A 23,910-nucleotide genomic window follows, 5' to 3' on the forward strand; every position below is an offset into this window, starting at 1 on the left:
ATAAAATAAAGATGTTGTGTCCACTGAAAACTGAAAAATAAATATTTAAAAAATTCTCTCTCTCTCTCTCCTCTCTCTCTCTCTTAAAAAAAAAAGTGCTATTAGGGCTGGGGTTGTGGCTCAGTGGTAGAGTGCTCACCTAGCACATGTAAGGCATTGGGTTCCATCCTCAGCACCACATATAAATAAATTAAATAAAGGTATTATATCTACCTATAACTAAAAAAAATTAAGTGCTATTAAATTAGATTTTCAGGCGAGATATGTAGCTCAGGGTAGAGAGCTTGCCTGGCAAGGTTGCCTGCAAGGCCCTAGATACTGTCCCCAGCACCACACATACACATACACAAAAATTAGATTCTTCTAAGCAAGTTTTTATGATAGAGTCAGAAAATATGTCAGATTTGAAGAATATATTTTTCCCTCCGAAGTATATGTCAAACTTTTCCTCTTTTTTTTTGTCTTGCTATGTAGATGGTAAAGATCAGCCTGTGGCTTTTATGTATTGTGCCAAAACGTCCACCCTGAACCTGGAGAAGCTTTCACTGAATATTGGCTGTGACTGGGAGGTCCACATCAAATGACAAAGAAGCTCCCCTGGTGTTGCTCAGAAGGAGCTGCCTGCATCTTTTCAGTTCTTCCCTTGGCCTCTTTTAAGATTTGTGCTGCAATCTAATTGGTTTCCTTAGCTAAAAATAATCTTGCATTAGTCACTTATATACTAATGGACAATAGATTTCATATTTTAAGATGATTAATGATTGAGACTCTTTTTACAAATACAGCTCTTCCTACATACCCACAAAGCCCTGAGACATTGATAGAGTTGGTGAATTTTCCTTGCCTCTTAGACTATGGCCCTGTGGTAAGCTCTGTGGGCCAGTGAGTGGCCTCTTTTTGAGCAGGACTGGATGGATTTTTAGGTATGCCAAGCCTACCCAAGTGGCCCATTTATTGGGCTTGCCTCAGGCCAATGTGGCAGATTCACTCTGGCTACAGCAGGGAAGTTGCCCAGTCTCGAAATGGACAATAGTGTCTGATGCCACAGTTATTGTTTGCCTACATTGACATGGTTAAGATAACCCTCTCTGTGCATATTGCATACCCTACAACAGTGGGGACCTGTTCTGCCCTAGAGATTTACTCAGGAGCACAAAGGATTATTTTCCTTTTCCTGCTTCTCAGGCTCAAAAGTTCTAAATTAATCTTCTTAAAATTTAAATTATTTGATTGTTTTTATTAAATACTGTCTACTTGCCTAAGGATATTGATAATATGAGTAAGCTCTAAAAAAAATGAGTAAGCTCTAATTAATAATAATGCAATAAATACCCATGTCCTCACCACTGAACTTCAAAAATAGAGAACAAGTCTGGGAATAGGAGAAGGCAAGTGAGGCACTTTCTTCAGGCATGATAAGAAGTATTTTAATGTACTATTTTTAAAAATTGTAATTATTGTAAAAGTCATGCTGAACAAAACATCAAAATCTTTTATAAAGACAGCCTCAGGATTATTGAGTTTTCTTTTGCTTCAGGCTCCAATATAGCTTGGCATGGAATAGAACATTACAACATACCAGTTGGATCACAATGATCTCTGCTCTGGAGACCCCAGTAATTTTCCGTTGCCTACCACAGCATCTGTTGGAACAGCCTCAACTCCTCAGTACTCTCAGCATGCACACTTTCTTATCAGTCTTCCTCCACTTAGCTACTTAAAATGTCACCTCTGTGCCTTCCCCTCCTGCCGCAGTCTGGCTGGGCACAATCAGGAGCCACTTGTCAAAAGAAACTAACTTTATTTTTAGAACCACACACGCCAAACAAAACAGCCTCTCAGGAAAAACCCTCAGAGCCTCAACTGCCACCACCGGCTTTCCACAAGCCTCTCTCTCCCACACAAGCTTCTCTCCACCTCCCACAATCCTCCTGCTCTTGAGGCCGATTGGCTGGGTCACGTGGGCGGAGCCAAAAAAGTCCCCCAATGAGCAGCTCCGTGGTCTGAAAGGGCAGGGAAACAGCCCAATGAGCATCACCGCAGAGGAGCCAATCAGCTAGATGTTGCTGGGGCCGCTGTGAGCCAATCATCAGGTGGCAGCTGGAAGTTTGCTGGGGCCCCTTCGGCTGTGGCTCTCAACACCCTCCCTGAGCTGCAGCATCCTCCCTCCACCCAGACAAATCTTACCACCCTTTCAGACCCAATTCAAATCTCACTTTTCTACACACTGTAACCACCCTAGCACCCCAACTATTCAGTGTCCATTAGTAGTGATTTTGCCATTCTCTGAAATGCTGTCCCACATATAATTGTGGTGTATTATGCATTCTCAGGGATTGTACCATAATGTCTCAAGTATGTCTGTCTCTTCTTGATAGATTCTGTGTTCCTTAAAAGCATGTTATATTTCTCTTATATCTGCTAGAGCACCTTTACACTTGACTTTCAGTAACTGTTGGCTGTGATTGGTTAACTGATAGATTATATTGATTAAAAAGTGAATATAGGAGACTGGGGTTGTAGCTCAGTGGTAGAGTGCTTGCCTCACACGCATGAGGCCCTGGGTTCAATCCTCAGCACCACATAAAAAATAAACAAATAAAAATAAAGATATTGTATCCATCTACAACTAAAAAAAATTTTTTAAGTGAGGATAGCATGTATTTATTTCTAATTTTATTTTTCTGACATAGGAATCTGCCCAAATGCAGTAAACATTGTACATTTCTGACGGTCACATTTAATTGTATGAGTTGAGGTTTGAATTTTGCACCAAATGAAAGCTGACATAGCTACATGTGTATCCTTTGCTCCTATTTGTGTATATTTTGCAATTAAGGAAAAAAGAAGACTCCTAAATTAACTGAAGTCATAAATACTAGCTTCAGTTTTCCCTTGCCAACCTAAAATAAAACATAGCCTGAAAACCAATGCTCTTTCCTAATATAAATGATGGGGTTTTATTGTTGTTATTGTTATTTTTATTAATGATGGGGGTTTTGTTGTTGCTGTTTGTGGTGCCAGATATTGAACCCATATCCTTAAACATGCTTGGCAAGTGTTTTACTATCAAGCTATATCCCCAGGCCTAAATAATGGTTTTTAATAGCAATTAAAGTTTAATAATTAAGACCTATCTTTAGACAAATATTTATTTCATGTCTGTTATTCCATTAAAATATCTTTGGAGGAAGAAAGAAAACAGGAACTATTAAAGTTAGTGAGGAAATGCTCTGTCTTGACCCAAATCTATACTGAAACATTTTACAACAGAGAAATATTGTCTGGTGTTTTTGTTTTCTGCTCTTATTGCTTCTCATACTTTACCTGCCTTCTATGTGGAAAGCTATATACCAGAGATCCATGTGCAGCTGAGTTGACCTACCAATATTCAGTTATCTTGTGGCTAATTCTTGATATGTTTTCACAGGAAACAGGATTTTATGTGAGAAAGTTAAATTGTTTCAACAAATATTGTAGCAAAGCTCAAATGAATCCATAATTTATCTGTCCTTCAAGACTTAAAAGCCAAGCAATAAATTGACAAATTCACTTAAAAACAGAAAGTATCCAACAGGAAAGTGGGCAAAGATAAACACAAAAGAAACTAAACAGACAAAATAAGCATATTTAAGATGCTCAGCCTTATTAATAATCAAATAAATTATTTTTTGCCTGATTGGCCAAGATTAAAAAGAATGAAAGCTGGGTGCCGTTTCACCCACCTGTAATCCCAGTGGCTTGAGAGGTTAAATCAGGAAGATCTCAAGTTCAAAGCTAGTCTCAGCAATTTAGCAAGGCCCGAAGCAACTTATTGAGATCCTGTCGCAAAATAAAAAGGCCTGTAGATGTGGCTCAATGGTTAAGTGCCCCTGGGTTCAATCCCCAGTTCCAAAAAAAAGAATGAAAATGTCTGGTTCTGATGGGAGTGTGGGAAATAGGCACTCTTGTGCATCATTGACAAAATTATAAATAAGTATCATCTTTCAGGATTGCAGCAGTATCAAAATTGTAAATTTGCATACTATAGCCTAGAAGTTCCACTTCAGATAAATGGTCAGAGCTACTAACTGCAATGTGGTCTATACCATAGAAAATTGGAAATAAATGTAACATCCCTCCTTTAATAGATGATTTGCCAAATATAGTACCTCCATGTAGTGGAATATTATGCAACCATTAAAGATTAATCTACATGTATCAACAGAAATGTTTTGATAAAATATTTACTGAGTAATTTAATCTAAGAAAAGTTATAACAAAACAAACTCAAATTCAAAAAACATATACTCTCCAAAACATGAAGGCCACACAAAAACACAGGTGGGAATGGTTCCAGATTGAAGGAGACTAAAGAGACATGACCTAGTTGTGATCCTGAATTGGATTCTGGACCTATAAAGAACATTATTGGGACAGTTTGGCAACATTTTGAATGGAATCTTTTGATTGCATGGTAATTGTCCTGGTTGTGCTATGATTACATAGAAGAATTCCCTTGGGTTTAGGGAAAACAACGGAATTCAGTCTGCAGGATTCCTTCACTTTCACTTTCACATCTCCTTCAATATCAGTAAATCATAATGATAGGCAGCAGAAGCAATCAAAACACAAATATCTGGAGGGTATTTATTTATTTTATTTATATGGTTCTGGGGATCAAAACCAGAGCCTTACACATGCTAGGCAACTGAGCTACATCCCATCCCCTAGAGCTATATGTTTTTTTGTTTTGGGGTGGGGAGGGCGGGGTACATTGTACCGAGATCAAACTCAGGGGCACTCAATCACTAAGCCACATCCCCAGCCCTATTTTATATTTTATTTAGAGACGGGGTCTCACTGAGTTGCTTAGCACCTCGCAGTTGCTGAGGCTGGCTTTGAACTTGTGATCCTCCTGCCTCAGCCTCCTAAGCCACTGGGATTACAGGCACACACCACTATGCCCAGCTAGAGCTATATGGTTTTTAGTTCATAGTTAACCACACGTAAAAACCTTCTGGGTAATGAGATTCCTATGATAATATCAAGTATTCCACTCTGATTTTTAGATTTTCACTTACTAAAACCTTCAAATGGTTAGCAAAATTCCAGAAGGCACTTTAACTAAAATAACTTCTCAGCCTGGTGGACGTGGGGTAGGAAGCTATCAGTAGCAACACTGGAAACAGACTACCAAATTAGCCACAAACAATGGAATACAGCATTCTAGGAGAAATACAGATAAGGAGACATTGGCACCTGATATCTGATCTGCTCGTTTTATAACCTTCCTTGCTAAAGGTTGCAGTGCTGTGGCAAGTCACACAGAGTTGGGCAACTGTTTCTTGACAGTTGTTTCCAGCAGTGCTGATGGTATTGATTCCTCCCTAATTAAGGAAGGAAGCCATGACTAAGTGAGGATCTGGAGATCTTATACCTAATTCCATTAATGAAGTCTCGGTCATGCATTTGCTTCTTCATTGCAAGTCAGGGGACCTGGGGTTTGGTTCTACAATAAGCAGGGGCACTCAATCACTGAGTCACATCCCCAGCACTATTTTATATTTTATTTAGAGGTGGGGTCTCACTGATCCTGACCATGCCATCAAGCCTCTCTGGGCTTTGGTTTCCTTATTTGTTAAATAAAATAGATAATCTATTTATATTCTGTGAGTTTTCAGTGATTTAACTAAAAATACAACAAATTTGTCTTAAGTGGGGTTAATCAAACCTACAGAGTTATTCTACAGGTTAAAAATACTCTATGGGGCTGTGGCTGTGGCTCAGTGGCAGAGTGCTTGCCTAGCATGTGTGAAGCACTGGGTTCAATTCTCAGCACCACATATAAATAAATGAATAAAATCAAGGTTCATCAACATCTAAAAAGTATTTTAAAAAATAGAAAATAAATAAAATAAAAATACTCTATGGATATAAAAAAGGAAAGATGGAGAAACCTGGGTAGCCCCCACTTAGCCAAGTGATCAAAGTTTGAATCACCTCTAATAAAACAATATCAAGTACCCCAAAATATGATTTGAGAAGTGTACGTCACATTTGTGATAGTCTTTCTTCAAATCCACAACCTCAATCTAAATCATGTGAAAAACATCATACAAACCCAAGTTGAGGACATTTTACAAAATACCTGACAAATGCTGTTCAAATGTATCAAGGTCATAAGAGACCAAAACTCCAATTGTCAGATTGGTGATCACTAAAGGAGTTCTATCTTTGCAACCCTTATTTAAGATATATATATATATATATATATGATAAGTATTATAAACAAATATGTTGCTTATAATAGTGTTAAATCAAAGAAATGCTTGGGCGGTTTTTTGGCAGAAAAGACAGGGATAGGAGCCATTAGCCATCACTATTGTGCAGGGGAAATCATTCCTGCCACAGTTATCATGAAACCTTGAATGAGATACATTATTAAAACTAGTTCCTTGCCAGGCAAGGTGGCATATACCTGTAATCCCAGTGATTTGGAGGGCTGAAGCAGAAAGATCACAAATTTTGAGTTCAGCCTCATCAAGTTAGCAAGGCTCTAAGCAACTTAGACCTTGTTTCAAAATAATATGTGATGTAGCTTAATGGCAAAGTACTCCTGTGTTCAATCCCCAGTGCAAAAACGAGGGAAATAGTTTTTTATCCTTAAAGAGGTTTCTGGGTGTTGAAATATACAGCTGTTTATATGCTCATTATCTGCCTTTTGTTCCTGGGCTCAGAGTGGATTCCTCCATAATAGCATGAGTTTCCACAGTTGTGCAGCTGAATAAAGTTTGGCCTATACATCTGAAAGAACATTTTACCCACAACAACTGATAAAGAAAAATGAATAGCACCTTGCCCTCTGTGTGCTGGATATTCCCACCCTGCTCTGACAAGAGGCTTACCCTGTCACATACTCATTTTAGTTACTAACAGATGCAGCTGGCTTAAACAGCTGAAGAAAGAAAGTTCAGCAAGTGTGTGGCCCAGAAAAGCTCCTCTCAAATCAGCCAAGAGACTGTGATTGCATTGGCAGACCTTATGTACAAGAAATTTCTGCACTCACAGAGAAATTCATGCAGCAGATATATAACATACATTTATTAAGGGCCTTCTATATACTTAATCCTGAGGGTGGAATGGGAACCTAGTCCCATCTTCATAGTCTTGTGGGCAAGCAGGAAGTTAAATAGCTAAAACAATAAAACGTGGGTCAGTGCTGTGAATTTCAGCACTGGGGTGAGGCCAAAGTAACGATGGTGGGGAAAGGAAACTCCACCCTTGCTTTCTGGGCCTTGGTAAAATTGAGGGTGAACATCAATATTTTTAGGGGTGGTTTTAGCACATGTGGATAGGCAAGCCTCTGATTGGAGACACCACCACACAAGCCTGGGCAGATTGCACCTAGATTCCTGTGCTGTGTACAGGGAAGATGTTCAGTAAATGCTCATGCAGTGAATGCGGATTTGCATCAATGAAAGATATGGTTCAAATACATGTTCACCAAAGGTCCGTGTATTAAAGTCTTGTTCCCCAGGGTGGCCCTACTGAGAGGTGGTAGAATCTTTAGGAGGTAGGGCCTAGTGGGAGGTCCTTAGGTTATTGGGTATGAATCCTTGAAGGGGATTGTGGGACATTCGCCCATTCCTTTTCCTCTTTTGCCTCCTAGCCAGGAGGTGAGCAATTTTGCTCTGCCACAGATTCCTGCTAGGATGTGCTGCCTCGCCACAGGCCCCCAAAAATTGGACCAATTGATCATGAGCTGGAATCTCCAAAACTGTGAACCAAAATAAACTTTTTTCTCTTAATTATCTCACGTGTTTTATTATAGTGACAGAAAACTGACTAACATAATGAGTGAAGGTGTCACAACAACTGATAAAGAAAAATGAATAGCACCTTGCCCTCTATATGCTGGCTCAACCCCAAAGAAATACTAAATTAAGCTCTTCTCTAAGATCATCATTTATTGAGTGCTTAAAACAATCCTGGTATTATTTTTTTCATTTTTTTTAACTTTATTTTATTTATTTATTTTTATGTGGTGCTGAGGATCAAACCCAGGGCCTTGCATGTGTGAGGCAAGTGCTCTACCACTGAGCCATACCCCAGCCCCTTGATATTATTTTAAATGCATGACATGAATTAACCTGTTTAATACTTAAAGGAATGACTATCATACCCATTTTTTATAATATTTTTTAGTTAGATGAACACAGTACCTTTATTTATTTTTTTGTGGTACTGAGGATCAAACTTAGTGCCTCAATGTGCTAGGCAAGTGCTCTACCACTGAGCTACAACCCCACTCCTATCATACCCATTTTTTTAGGTGAGAAAATTGACATGTAAGATAAAGGAAGAGGTAACTCAAAGTTATATAGGCACAGCCACTAAGTGACCAACGCGGACTTTGAATCTGGACAGTCAGCCTCCAGAGACTGTTCTAACTCTATTCTGCCTCTCAAAGAGTAGTAAAGATCCATGGGCATTTTATGGAGGGACAGAAGGATAGGCTAATGGCCCCTATAGTGCTTGACACAGGGCTTCTCAAAGCTATAACCCAGGCTCAGGGATAATGAGCCAACTTTCACTTCCCACCTTCCAAAGCTTCTACTTTTGCATTATTGAGACTGGTCACAGAGGAACAGGCATAGCTGCAGTCTGGGACAAGTCCCCACTGGGCCAGACTTGGGATGTAGCCATCTCCTTTCAGCCTAGAGAGCAACTATCATGGGTAGAAGACAGAGGCAAGGCAGGCAATTCCCTTCCCCTGCACTTACACTCTCATCTAGGAGCCCTGAAACCAGCTCCTTGGATATGACATCCCAGGACTTGATGGCCGACCTGGCTTAGTATCTATTTTTGTCTGAAAAGCCTAACGTGACATGGCTGAATAGTCACTATAATCTACTCAGAAGCACTTTTTGTAGCAGATTTGATCCCACTGTTTACTTTGGGGATGGGTAGACAAGAGACGCCTGAGTAAAGTGGGCAAGAAGAGACAGGGATTTCCTCAACTGAGGACTCTGCTGAGTGGCATTTTCTATCTAGACAGTTCTACTCAGCGCTGACACCAGAACATTCTAGAAGAGATGCCAAATCCAATACTGAATAATGTTCTGATATCCTAGAGTTTTAGGAACTAAAAATCATGTTCTCTAACGTGCACAGAATATTCCCCTAGAATTCAGTATCTCACATTCTAGCTAGTTTTTTACTGTTTTCCATTGATTTGTGGCCAATTGTTTGATAGTCTGATAACTGTTCAATAACAATGCATAAGCAGCTCTTTGCTGATTTTCAATGTTCATCTCACTCAGATATTCTCCTTTCATTTTCTGACAACACCAGCACTTAATGCAACTCAAAATCTCTCTAACCAGGATCTTCTCCCTTTACGATGCAGTCCAGCACTAGCCTGTTTCATACTCACCATCTTTCTTCACATCTATTTTTAGTTTTCCTGGCTCAAGCTTCTTCAGGCCACTGAAATACAACCCTCATTCTCTTTCTCTCCCTCTGGCATGCATGCTGCTGGTAGGAGCCCCCAGGTAAAAATTGCTCAGAACTCCTTTAATATTTCTTCCTCAGGAAAATTTATGGTTTCAGGATCACAGCTCAGTTTTTTAAGCTGGACTTAAGCCAGGTGAACTTCTGATGGATCTTAAACTTCGAATTGGATGTGGACATTTTTCTCTCAGATGACAGGATCACTCCATGTTCCCCTTTGCGGTTGCTTCCTTTCTCTGAAGGTAGCTATCTCTTGTTTTCTTTAAAAAGCTCTACCTTTCAAAGTTGCCTGCCATGCCGACTGTCATTAGTCCAACTGTAGCCCAACGGACAGGGGCCGAGCCCAGGTCCCCAGGGCCTATTCCCCACCCGGACCAGGGCAAGACCACGGAGGCCGGGGGTGGACACCCAAGTGGTATCTATTCAGCTATCATCAGCCGCAATTTTCCTATTATTGGAGTGAAAGAGAAGACATTTGAGCAGCTTCACAAGAAATGTCTAGAGAAGAAAGTTCTTTTTCTGGATCCTGAGTTCCCACCAGATGAGACCTCTCTCTTTTATAGCCAGAAGTTCCCCATCCAGTTCATCTGGAAGAGACCTCCGGTGAGTAGCTAACTGGTTGCTGGTCTGGGTTTTTCCCTCAGTGAAGTCCTCCCACTCCGCACCTCCTGCAGCTCAGCTATGCACATGGGCACTGGGGGAAGGATCCTGGCAGTAGCTCTGCTGGGCTCTGCCCTCATGTGTGAAGCAGGGAGGAGAGGGACAAGTCTTAGATAATTTGCCAAACTCTGAGAGTGGGAGGCAGAGCTGCTGCTTGTTCTCTCTCTCTCTCTCTCTCTCTCTCTCTCTCTCTCTCTCTCTCTCTCTGAAAAAAAAAATGTTCCTTTTTATGAAAGTGATTGGAACTCGATTTAATTCATCCTGTAAAAATAAATCTCCCTTATCCAGGATAAATTCCACACAACCCAGATCTACTTTCTCTGTTTAAATAACTTTGTAAAATTCCTTCCTCTTCTTGGGCTAAAATCATGATATTGTTGTTCTTCATTTTTGCCAGTAGCCATGAACTTCTGAAACACAGAAGCCTTAAAAAGAGGAGAGTGGCAGACAACTTTTCAAGTATGAAATGTTAGCATTAGAAGATTCTAAACATCATTTTTGTCGTTATATTTCACCTCTCAAATGAGGATATCAAGGCATACAGAGGGAAGTCTACCCAGTGAGCACTTGACAGAACCTGGATAAAAACACCTACTCCCTTAGGGCATGCTTCCAGCCTCTGGGTTTCATTTACAGTGATCTACCAGGAGGAAAATTATGTTCCCCTGGCTCCCTTCTCTGATCATTCCTCCAGTATGACTCTTGTTCATAATTCAAGAAACATTTTGATCAAGAAGTAATCCCCGCCAACAAAAAGGAGAAATATTTATTGAGCATCTACTAGTGCTGGCCACTGGGCAAACTAGGGAGACATCAGTGAATAAGAAAGACAAAAATTTATTCTTTTCTGGAGCCTAAAGTCCTCAGGGGAAGATGGGCATTGAATGATAGTGACTGTCTCATTGACTGTCAGGAATCAGTGTTCAGGGTAGTAAGGGATCAGGTGGCAAGGAGCTAACTCAGTCTAGGAAGAGAAACCCTCCATGAGGAAATGGTAACACCAATGCCATTGGCTGAACCCCAATGCCATTCTTTTACCATGTTTTTCTTTATGAACCTGAGCTGAACTACCCAACAACCCTGTGTATGCCACAGGGCTCCTTTCCTCTCCTGACAGTCCTTCCCTAAGGCCCTTGACTGTCCTGAGGGCCCTTGCTTTAGAAAAGATCTTCATCCCCCACCCCCCCAAACACACACTCGTCCCTGCTGCCAGTGCTTGGACATGTCACATCCCTGCTGAAATATCTTCACTGACATGCCCCCCACTGCCTTCAGGATAAGTCCAAACTTCTTAACTGAGATGTCAGCCCTTCTCAAGATGGCCCTGCCCACGCCAGACTTTGCGCCCCTAGGACCCTGACACACCAGCAGAGCTAAATGTCCTGCTCCTCCATTGCCCCAGGTCTTCTCACCCAAGAGGCCTTCATTCATGCTGTTCTCTGCCTAGAATTCCATTCTTGTTGTTATCTGGATAGTTTCTCCTCCCTTTCTCTCCAAAACTTCAGGGGTGACTTTCTCCTTTTGTCCCTTCTTGCTAAGAGCAGAAGCCTTTCCTGTTCATCTTTAGACCCCTTAATCAGCACAGACCAGGCCCACAGTTGTACACAGCTGAAACTGGTCAATGAAAACCCACAACTGAAGGTATAGGTTACCAAGACATAGGACAGCCCTGATTTCCAAGGCCTGGAGCTCCTAAAAGCCTTTTCTGATACCATTGCAAAGGACAGGGGACCAAAACCTACAAATAGATTTTTACTGGTCACTGGTAGACTTGAGCCTTAAAAGAATTGCAAATTAATAAAAATGTTTAAAGGGTCTCTGATATTCTAGGTACTACATTGGTCCTGAAACTTCCCCTGTTGGGGTCAGTGTGTGAAATGATGTGCATTAAGAGACCTGGCTGTTTCAGGGTGTGCTCCCAACTATCACCATCATCAACAAGATCCTGAATTTTCTACTGTTTGTGTTGCTACAGGACCAGATAGCAAAGACTAGTGTTGATTAAAATGCCCACATGTCCTCCCTCCTGGGGTTAAGATCAGAGAACAACAACAAAAAAGAACATCATGGGAACATCACCTTGGGTTCATTAGCATAAATTAGAAAATAGCATTAGAGACAATCAGTTAGAATGGATCTTAGAGATGTTGTCCAGGTGTAGTCTTTGTTCACTTTATGGGTGAAATGATTGAGGTCCAGAAAGGAGGCCTGGGCCTGTAGCTCAGTGGTAGAGAGCTTGCCTACATATGTGAGGCACTGGATTCGATCATCAGCACCACATAAATAAATAAAATAAAGGCATTGTGTTTAAAAAAAAAAAAGGTCCAGAAAGGGCAAATGAATTATTTACAGTTATTGAATTCAAATAGAAATGCAAATTTTCAATATGGGTTGAAATTGAAATTAAAAAACTGAAATGACCCAGAACTTTCTGAAATGCAATTCCCTTTTTGGAAACCAGTGTTCCACATACTTTCTTGGATGTAGTGACCTCTGTCAGACATGAGCAATCTGAAAAGGAAACTGTGTCCTATGGGGGAAAAGCACCAGGAAAGTGAATTAAGACCTCAACATTACCCACAGCTCTCTGGTGTTTTCCTTCCCTTCTACCTGCCACTAATACTATAACCCCATATCCAAACCTCATTCTTACACCTGTTCTTCCTCACTCCTTCAGCCAGCTAGTTCCCTCTGCCAACACCTGAACCTGAAGAAAACTCTTTGCCAATCAGTGGCTCCATAGTACTCCAACATCTGACCTTATTGCTTTTTCCATACCCCCAGATCTCTTAAATTAGACTCCTTTAAGGATAGAATTTAGGTAAGTTTCCTAAGCTGCAACTCACCATAAGCCACATTTCACCCGATTGTGAAGACTTTGATGCACACACACACACTGTGTGTGTGTGTCTGTGTGTGTGTTTACTGAAGATTGAACCCAGGGATGTTTTACTGCTGAGCTACATCCCCAGTTCATTTTTTTTTTATTATTTTTTATTTTTGAGACAGAGTTTCACTAAGTTGCTGAGGGTCTTGCTAAGTTGCTGAGGCTGGCCTCAAACTTGCAATTCTTCTGCCACAGCCTCCTGAGTCACTGGGATTATAGGCATGTGCCACCATGCCCAGATTCAATGCTAGCACTAGCACTTTCTTGATCTTAGAATGTCCACAGAGTCACAACCACCTACATCCCAGCTGAATGCAATGGAAGGAGGCTTTCTAATATAAGATGCTTCCCGATTTCAGAGATGTGAGGAAAAATGTGAAATGTGAGGGGAAATAACACCCAGAATGGAAAAACTAAGACAAAGAAGACCCCTTTTCTCACAGTTCTTCCTTCCTCATCTTACTTTTCCCATTCAATTTCTTCTTCCATGCTGCCTATCAGCATGGACCCATCCACACCTGCTGGCTTTTGCTGCCTTCTGTATGACCAGGTGCTGCCCCCTCCCGTCTTCAGGCAGAGCCAACTTCTTTCCTCTTCCAGGCTGTTACCCTGGGGATGGGGAGGAGTTGATATATTATACTTTTGATGTCAGGCCTTGTAACTGTTACCTTACTCCTACAGAATTTCCTTTGATTCTTTAGACATGTTTTAGTCAAATGTACCTACTCTCCAAATTCTTTTTTTAAAAAAATACTTAATTTTTAGTCTTAGTTGGACAAAATACCTTTATTTTATTTATTTATTTTTTTATGTGGTGCTGAGGATGAACCCAGGGCCTCACATGAGCTAGGCGAAGTGCTCTACTGCTGAGCCACAATTCCAGCCCTACTCTCTAGGTTCTTAACATGGCAGAAACATTCAATTTCTTTTTTCAAGAACAAAAGAGAGGTGGCTGTGGATGTGGCTCAGTGGTTAAGCACCCCTGGATTCAACCTCCCCGTGTAATAGTTTGGAAATGACGTGTCCCCCAAAAGCTCACGCGTGAGACAATGCAAGAAGGTTTGGAGGAGAAATTAATGGGTTATATCCTAATGGAATTAACTGAGTGGTAACTGGAGGCAGGTAGGGTGTGACTGGTGGGAGTGGTTCATTGGGGAGCATGACTATGGGGTATATATTTTGTATCTGGAGTGTGGAGTCTTTCTCTCTCTCTGCTTTCTGATTACGATGTGAGCTGCATCTTCTACCATGATATTCAGCCTCACCTTGAGCCCTGAGGAACAGACCTGGCTATCTGTGGACTGAGACTTCTGAAACCGTAAGCCTCCAAAAAAACTTTTCCTCCTCTACAATTGTAATTGTTCTGGTGAGATCTTTTAGTCATAGTGGCAAAAAAAAAAAAAACCTGACTAAAACACACCAAAAAATAAAAATAGCAAAAGGGAAAATTAGAAGGATTTTTATAATTATATAAATTATATAAAGAGTACCTTCTCCAGGATGCGAAGAGAGACATGAATGTTTTCTAGGGAAAGAAAAGAAAATTCGCTGCTTTACTTACAAGGAGGAGAGTTAGAACTGAAATGGAAGTGGGGTGGGGAAAGCAAAAGGGCTGACGGCCACTCACCCCGTGCTGGCCCTCTCCTGCCTGCCCTTCACAAAATCTCCACTGACTAATGTGAAGTGCCTGAGGCAGGTAACTTTTCGTTGAAGAGCAGAGATCTATTCTGTATCTTGATTTACACAGGCAGGACCGAGTGAAGGAGCCTGGAAGTCGGGGTGTAGAAAGCTCAGGAGTGTGGAAAGAGAAAGAAGCAAAAAGGACACTTCCAGGAGCTCCCTGAAATATGGAGGGAAGAATGGGGGAAGCTGTGCTCTCTTGGACACTTATGAAGTAGGGGTTCAGGACATGTTTAAATTCCCAAGGAAGCCCAAGGCCCCTGCTAACACATGGGAAGGATTCTGTTTAAGGAAGCTGACGCTTGTTTTACTGTTTTCATCCGAACTTCAAGTTTAAATAAACACTTTCATAATGTTTATCAGGGTATTCTATACTCCACAACGTCAACCATATAGTATAAAAACTGTTATTAATTTTTAGATCATAAGGACAAACTGCCTAGGAGCTACACCCTTCCACAATTTTAGAAAAATGGCTTTCTTTCCTGATGTGAAGGGTTTGAAAGCAAAAGGATACCCCCCTCTTCTTAAAATAACCTGAACTCTTAGGGAAAGGTCATCTTTATTTCTAGCCAGAACTCTTCAGATGGCAAATGTAGCACATCTGGCTCAGACCCAGAAGACAGTGAAAAAGAATCAGCTGATTCCTCTATACAGCAGTCCTCCCTGTTTGTAATTATGTCATCCCTCCTTTAGTTGCTTCAGATCAAATAGTCACAAAATTTCTCTTTTTCCCAGAGGTATGCACTGGGGATATTATTGCTATGATCCATACAGTTAATGCTCATTATTTGCAGATTCCATATTTACAGTTTGCATGCTCAATAAAATTCATTTGTAACCCCCAAATCGGTACTGGAGGTACTTTTATGATAATCTGTGGTCTTGCTCAGAATTACGGAAAACTAGTCACACTTGGCATCACATCAGCACGGTTAAGATGGAAGCTTTCTGCCAACATGGGAAGGTCTACTGCTGTTGTGAGCTCTCTGCTGTGTCCCATTGCCTCTAAAATGAACACATCCTGTGTAGATTCCCAGTCAGAGGGGTGACTTGGCCTGCGATACTCAACGCTGAAAAGAAAAAATCCTACATTGGCACTAAATAACAATTATTCCATGCCAATGAATGATGAGAGAGAGGGAGCTGAACTTCAGAGAAACCAAACCTAGTCTGTGCACCAGGAATCCTCCAATCCAATGGTGTCCCTAAAAATGTTAACATGCATACTTTGTCTTAACAAAATCTGAAACCAATGATGACCACAGAGCACTTTAATTGCTATTTTCCTGAGTAACATGCCAAACATGAGAAATTATAAATTTTAATCCATTCAAATTTGCTTAGGTTTAATGTTTGCCAATTTCTTTGCTTACCATTCTTTCTTATGTTTTAAAATTTTCTTTCCAAAATAATTTTCCTTTTTCCTGGAGTGTATTGTTTAGAAGTTCCTTTTTTAAATTAGTGAATTTTAATTACACAGAATGAGTTTCATTGTGGTATATTTTACATGCAAATAACATGCTTTGATCATATCCAGCCCCATTGCCTTCCTTTGCCCTTCCCTCTCCCTTCCTTTTGATCCCCTTCCTCTTCTTTAGTAGCCTCCCTGTTGCTTTCCATGCCTTCCTAGATTCCACACATGAGGCCAAGATCTTCTCTCTATAATATACTACAAAGCCACTATGTTGTGGCATTTCTTTCTTGCTTAAGATTCATTGTAATACCTGAATCTGAAGATTGGAATTATTGACCAATTGTAAAAAGCTCCTAGATTGTTATCCTCTGCATACTTCCTATTATTTTTTTCTGGAACTCAAATTAGATGCAAAGCTGAATTTGCCTTGCTCTATCCTGCCTATATCTTAATGACATCATGTTCTCTTCCTTCTCCTTTTTTTCAGTTTCCTATTTCTTCCATTCTTTATGTGGTATTCTAGGTGATTCCTTTTGACTTATCTTCTGGTTCATTAATTCTTACTTCAACAGCACCTGATCCAACTATTTAATTATTAAAGTTTAGTATCTGAGCCTTATTTAGATTCTGGTTCAAAATACAAAAGCTGGCCAGAGCTGGGTGTGGTGGCATAGGACTCGGTAGGCTGAGGCAGGAGGATCGCAAGTTCAAAGCCAACTTCAGCAACATTGAGGCACTAAGCATCTCAGTGAGACCTATCTCTAAATAAAATACAAAGTAGGGCTGGGGATGTGGCTTAGTGTTCAAGAGCCTCTGAGTTCAGTCCCTGGTACCCACCCCCCAAAAAATGCTGGTCATGCCCTCTGTAATCCCACAGACTCAGGAGGCTGAGATGGGAGGACTGCAGGTTCAAAGCCAGCCTCAGCAATTTAGCAAGGCACTAAGCAATTTAGCAAGACCCTGAATCAAAATAAAAAATAAAATGAGCTGGGGATGTGGCTCATGGGTAAGTGCTCCTGGGTTCAATCCCTGATACAAAAAAACAAACAAACAACAACAACAACAACAAAAAAACCAAAAGCAGGCCAGGCATAGTAGCACACACCTATAATCCCAGAGACTCAAGAAGCTAAAACTGGAAGACTGCAAGTTCAAGGTCAACCTCAGCAATTTAGTGACACCCTGTCTCAAAAATAATTTTTTTAAGGGCTGGGGACATAGCTCAATGGTAAAGAGACAATGGGTTCAATCCCCAATAACACACACAAAAATAATTCCTAAAAAAACAATTTTAAAACTGGGCAAACTGGTCACAGTGGCACATACATATAATCCCAGTGATTTAGGAGACTAAGACAGGAGTATCACAAGTTTCAAGCCAGCCTCAGCAACTTAAAGAGACCCTATCTCAAAAAATAAAAAGGACTAGGGGTGTAGCTCAGTGATAGAGTGGCCCTGGGGGTTCATCCCTCAGTAGGTGGGGCGGGGAGCAATAAATGGCATTGCAGGAACAACTGAAAAAATTAACAAATGGATTTGGATTTATCTTGGAAAATATCACAGAATAATTTTGAATTTAATGGTAATGGTATTGTGGTTAGTAGGAGGATGTTCTTGTCCTTAGAAGATGCCTGCTATATTCTAAGTATAATCCTAAATATTCATAGATGAAAAGTGTCATAATAACTGCAATTATTCTTTCATATGGTTCGGCAAAAGAAACAAAATCAATAAATACAAATACACAGGTAGGTAAACCAAGGTGGCAAAATGTTAACTATTGAGCTTAGAAACTGCAATAGCTGAAATCTAAAATTAGAATTAAATATGATCTCCTCTGTGGAGAAGGATTTAGCAATGGAAAAAGAAGGGCAAAAGACTGCTAGTTCTGTGTTCTTCTTTATTGGTAATTTAAGTCTCTGTTCATGTATGAATTGAATAAAAATTACTTTTTATTTAGTTTTGTTTTTGCAGCACTTGGGATCAAACCTAGGACTTTGTGCATGTGAGGTAAGCTCTCTACTGCTGAGCTAATATCCCCAGCCCTAAAAATTAAATTGTTTCTTAAAAGAACTGACCTCACAAATTATTTTGAGCTATTCTAGTACCCTGTAATGCTAAAATCATGGTTTCAAACTTTGGTGGACATAGAATCTCCTAATGAGCCTATTTAAAAATGCAAAGTCTCAGACCCCTATCTGATTACCTGAGGGATTCAAATTCTGAGGATGGACCCTGAGAATCTGCACTTAAATTGGCATCACAGGTGATTCTGATGCTGGTTGTTCAAAGACTACCATTGAGAAGCACAGAGCAGAAGAAGACCAATGGGGATTAATGAGCAGACAAGCAGGCTGGGCACCATCAAGTGAGCATCCTGCCAGACCTCAGTTTCCGCCTACTTCAACTTCCTGTGCTCACATTAGCATTGTCCATTTAAGCATGGTGATACTTAGAAAATACCAAGCTTTCTTAGGAATATAATTCCAACACATGTTTATTTGCCTTCCCCATCCACCATGTTCTTGCCCCATAGGTCCTGAATTTGAATTTGCATCAGTGGATGTCTGTTCTCTAACAGACTTTCATCTGAGGTCCAGTTACCTCCTCTCTGGATCCTTCTCACAGATTAGAGTCCCTACATGGCTAGTCAAGTTATTTGGGAGTGGGGTGGGGCAGGGACATCAGGAGAATGGAGGCTTCATTACCCTCAGACAATGGCTTGAAGCAGATTCCTCCTATGCATTCAGCAGCCTGTATAGGATTAGTGTATACAGCATGTTTAGAAGGCCCCATGCTATATCCCATTGACCGCCAGCGTCAAAGGCATGAATGCCTTTTGCTGAGGCAGGGTGAGCCTCTCTGTAACTATATGTTCTTTTTTTAAAGAAAGAGTCTCAGCAAGGCTGTTGGTGATACCCATAAGATCTACAAGCCACTGTAGTCTGTCCTGGGGCCATCTCTGGCTAGCTGTTTCCCATCCCTGGCTCCCTCTGTGACTCGCATGGTGTTGCCCCTAGACCGTGGGCTCAGGGGCCTCCAGCCAAAGCTGCTGACTCTGATCACAGCCTTTCTCTGGGCTGTGTTCATTTGCATTGCGCTGCTGAGGGTGGAGGAGCTATATAGGCTTTGGGCTATTCAGGAGAGGATTAGGCCTAGGCTGAGGGCGCAGTGGGAGAGAGGCCGCAGTGAAGGCCCAGTTCCACTCCCTGAGTGGCCACCATGCCTTACCTGCTGCCAGGATTCTTCTGTGATCGCGTGATCCGAGAAAGGGACAGGAGAAATGGTGAGGGCACTGTAGCACAGCCCCTCAAATTTGAGGGGCAGGATTTTGTCGTTCTCAAACAACGGTGTCTGGCTCAGAAGTGCCTCTTTGAAGACCGTGTCTTCCCAGCAGGTGTACAGGCTCTAGGCTCTCATGAGCTGAGCCAGAAAACCAAGATGAAGGCCATCATGTGGAAAAGACCAAAGGTAGGGATGAAAGGAACATGGGTTCAGGAGATAACTCTTATGGAACAGGAGGTCAAGTGGTCCAGAACCCAGGGCCATGGACCCCAAGCCCCTCTGAGCAAATGGCTTATGAAGGCTTTCCTTACCTGTGTGTCCCCAAATACCGTCCTGCTTCCTCCTAAACCTGGAGGTGTTATTTTTCTATTCTTGAACTAGAGAGTATTATAATACTTTATAGGTTCCTGAGACTGTATATTTTTTAATTAAATTTTTTTTCTTTCTTTTGAGATTACAATTTTTTTTAAGAGAACTAATACTTTGTCTTAAATTCACAGTAAGATTTTAAGCTATAATTGACCATCCTGGCTCTTCTGGAGAGCAGGAGTTCAGGGCTGGGAGAGTGGACTGGTTAAAAGTTTGAGGCTCACAGTTTAAGGGAGAATTCAGGTTTTGAACAGTAAAAAAAACTGGAGGCTAGAGACTAGCCGCCTTTAACTTTTCACCTAAGCCTGGCTTGTTAGTGAGGTGTCACTTCTCTTTAAATGGCAAGATCCATGTTGACCAGCCAGACTCCTTCCAGGGTGAAGCAGTTTGCTCCTGACTACCCAATTGTGGGGCAACTGAAGAGACCATTTGTGTCAGTGGGAGTAGATCAAAGTGCTTTAGAGGCATATTGGGCAAAGCTGTTCTTCCTGAAAAGAGGTGCCTAAAACCCCAGAAGGGTTCCCTGCATTTAGAGCAGGCAAAAAACTCTAAAGCAGGGGGCTCTGAGGCAGTGTATGTGTGCAACCCAGCAGATGAATTCATTTGAATGTATGAAAAAATATTTGATGTGTTTTAATGTCTTATTAAAATAAACTTTAAATTTAGAACAATTTTAGACTTGCAGAAAAATTGTGGAGAAAGTACAGTTTCCATATACGGTATTTCCGCTTATCTTCAATTTTGCTTTCTAAGATTTCAGTTACCTGTAGTCAACTGTGGTCTGAAATTATTAAATGGAAAATTCCAGAAATAAACAATTCTTAAGTTAAATAACTTTCATTTCAGTATATTATTATAATTATTCTGTTTTATTGTTAGTTACTATTATTCTCTTAATTGCCTACTTTATAAATTAAACTTTATCATAGGTGTGTATGTATAGGGAAAAACAGTATATTTAGGGTTTGGTACTATCCAAAGTTTTGGGTATACACTAGGGGTCTTAGAAAATATTTCCTGTGGATAAGCAGGGGCCACTGTACCTTGCACCCAGTTTTCTCTATTAACATCTTAGAGTAGTAAGGTCATTATTGGTCTATTAATTGTAATGAATGTACCTATTTTTAGAACTGAAGGCCATGCTTTGTTCAGATTTCCTTCATTTTTACTTGCTATCTTTTTCTATTTGGAAATTCTGTCCAAGACACTTTATACTTGGTTGTTTTGTCTCCTTAGCTCCTATTGTTTATCTCAATCTCTCAAGCTTTCTTTGTTTCTGTATCTTTACAGTTTTAAAGAGTACTGGTCATGTATTGTGTAAAATACCCGTCAAATGGCATTTCTCTGCTGTTTTTCTCCTGATTGGATTTATGGGTTTGGGGGAGGAGGCACGCAGAAGTAAAGAGATACCTCATTTCATTAGGTATCTATCAAGGGCAAGACTGTAAACACACCTCATCATTGTTGATGTTGAGCTTTAACATGACTGAAGTAAAGTTTGCCAGCTTTTTCTACTGCAAAGCTCCTATTCCCCTCTCCCTTTCCTTACCATACTCTTCAGAAGCAAGACCCAAAGCATAAATCCATAACAAATGGGAGTTATGCTCTGCCTGCTTGAGTGCCGAGGACCCTATGTAAATAATTGGGAATAATTCTGCATGAGAGCTTAGTCTTTTCTCTTCATTAACTTGTTCAATCACTTATTTATATCAGTTTAGACTCATGGATATTTATTTTTCTTTTTGGGTTATGATCTAATACTGCCTTATTTTGTTGCTCATTGTTCAGCTGTGATCACTGGGAGTTGTCAGTTGGCCCCGGTGTCTATTTCATATACCCTTTTGTTGTGAGGTTTTATTCTTGAGCACTTGCGAACACTGGTTTCTTTTATTGTAAATGGTATTAGAAACCAGAATCTGATTGCTAGTTTTGTTCATTGCTACTGTCTGACTCTCAGCTGATAAAGATAAGTGTGTGTGTACTAATGCATGCATATACACTTATCCATAAATATTTTTCTGTATAACCACCTGTGCTAAACATGAGTTCATACCAACTTACACCTAATGTGTGGTCATGTAAATGGAATTGCTACACTTGCTTATTAGTTCTCAGTGGGTTTTCTTTTGTTGTTGTTGTTTTTGTCATTCATTTGGGATTTTTTATATAGACAATGGAATCTGAATAAAGGCAGTTTGTTTGTTTTTTATTTTAATCTTTGCATCTTTCATTTCCTTATTCTACTTAGAACATCCAGTATGATGTTGAATAGGAGTGGTAAAAGGGAACATCTTGCTTTGTTCCTGATCTTGGGGAAAAAGTATCCAGTGTCTCACTTTTAAGTATGAAGTTTTAGTTGTTCTTTACAAAGTGGATGTTCTTTGACAAGTCACAGAAGTTCTCCTCTATTCCTACTTGGGTAAGAGTTGTGGGGTTTTGATTTAAACAAGTGTTGAGGTTTGTCAAATACTTTTTCTGCAACAATCAATATGATCATAGGACTTTTTCTTCTTAGCCTATTGATGTGGTATATTACATTGAGTCTTTTTTTTAAAACTTTTTTTTTAATATTTATTTTTTAGTTTTCGGCGGACACAACATCTTTGTTTGTATGTGGTGCTGAGGATCGAACCCAGGCCGCCCGCATGCCAGGCGAGCGTGCTACCACTTGTGCCACATCCCCAGCCCATTACATTGAGTCTTGAATATTAAATCAGCCATGCATAACTAGAATAAATCCTACTTAAGGTGTCTAACTCTATTTATACATTATTATATTTGAAATGCTAATATTTTTATTTCTTTTAAATTTTTTTAGTTGTTGATGGACCTTTTTTTATTCATTTATATGTGGTACTGAGAATTGAACTCAGTGCCTCACACATGGTAGGTGAGCACTCTGCTGTTGAGCTACAAACCCAACCCCAAGATGCTATTATTTTGATCAGGGTATTTTTTATGTTCATACCACATTATTGGTCTGTAGTTTTTCTTTTTTTGTAATATCTTTTTCTGGCTTCATGTTAGGATAATGCTGGCTTCATCAAATGAGCCATTAAAAGTGATCCCTCTGCTTCTATTTTATGGAAAATTTGTGGAGAATTGGTACCATTTCTTCCTTAAATATTTAGTAGAATTCACCAATGAAGTCATCTAGGTCTTTTCGTTTGGGGGAGTTACTAGTTATTGACTCTTTGAGAGGTATACCTCTATTCATATGATCTATTTCTCCTTATGTGAGTTTTGGTAGTTTGTATCTTTCAAAACATGTATCCATATCATCTAAATTATCAAATTAAGCATATGGGAATGCCTGAAGGATTCCTATAATGTCCATGGAATCAGTTGTGATGTCTCCATTTTTTCTATTAGTAATTTATGTTTTCTCTTTTTTTCTTGTTAAATATGGTAGAGTTTCATCAGTTTTCTTGCTCCTTCCAAAAAATAGTTGTTTTCATTAACTTTTTTTTTATTTCACTGATTTCTGCTCTAGTTTTTAATTTATTTTCTTCTTCTCACTTTAGGCTTAAATTTCTCCTTTTCTTGGGTTGAATGTTATTGCTTTTATATCCTACTTTCTTATATAGGCATTAAATGCCATAAATTTCCCTCCAAGCATTGCTTTTGCTTCATCCCACAAATTATGATGCTATATTTAGTTGTCATTTAGTTCTTTTTTTAATTAAAAAATAGATGTTTTTAGTTGTAGACGGACACAGTACATTTACTTATTTATTTCTATGTGATACTTAGGATCAAACCCAGTGCCTCTCATGTGCCAGTCAAGCACTCTACCAATGAGCCACAACCCCAGCCCCTAATTGTCATTGTCATTTAGTTCTAAAAATCTTCTTTTGAAATTTCTTCTTTGACCTATGTGTTATTTAGAAATGTGTTGTTTCATTTCCAAATAATTTCAGCTGTCTTTTTGTTATTTATTTTGTTTCATTCCACTATGGTCTGAGAACATAGTTTGTATGATTTTTGTTCTTTTACATCTTTTAAGGTGTATTTGATGACCCACAGTGTGATCTGCCTAAATGACTTGTTACAGAGAAATTTGAGAAGACTGCTATCCCTCCATTTTGGGGTAGAATATTCTATTAAAGTCAATTCA

General features: G+C 40.0%; 2 protein-coding genes across 8 annotated transcripts in view; both read left to right on the forward strand.

Moving 5' to 3' along the window:
* Ganc (glucosidase alpha, neutral C) overlaps positions 1-3,296 on the forward strand; it is an 88,960-nt gene extending 85,664 nt beyond the window's left edge. For all 3 annotated transcript variants that reach the window (XM_046460809.2, XM_046460808.2, XM_046460810.2), the window contains exon 25: positions 475-3,296. In XM_046460809.2, the coding sequence (XP_046316765.1) occupies positions 475-584 (110 nt within the window). In that variant the 3' untranslated portion in view covers positions 585-3,296. The remainder of the gene's footprint in view (positions 1-474) is intronic.
* Positions 3,297-9,274: 5,978 nt separating this feature from the next.
* Capn3 (calpain 3) overlaps positions 9,275-23,910 on the forward strand; it is a 43,411-nt gene continuing 28,775 nt past the window's right edge. For 2 of the 5 annotated variants that reach the window (XM_046460824.2, XM_046460825.2), the window contains exon 1: positions 9,275-10,098. In XM_046460824.2, coding sequence (XP_046316780.1) covers positions 9,790-10,098 — 309 coding nt within the window. In that variant the 5' untranslated portion in view covers positions 9,275-9,789. Of the gene's footprint in view, positions 10,099-19,067; positions 19,611-23,910 lie in introns of those variants that run through there. The other 3 variants (XM_058584719.1, XM_058584720.1, XM_046460823.2) reach the window with 2 other exon arrangements.

This window comes from Marmota monax, unplaced genomic scaffold, assembly GCF_021218885.2.
Source record: "Marmota monax isolate L192 unplaced genomic scaffold, Marmota_monax_Labrador192_F-V1.1 WCK01_AAM20220418_F8-fsc00001, whole genome shotgun sequence".
NCBI classification, from domain to species: Eukaryota; Metazoa; Chordata; class Mammalia; order Rodentia; family Sciuridae; genus Marmota; species Marmota monax.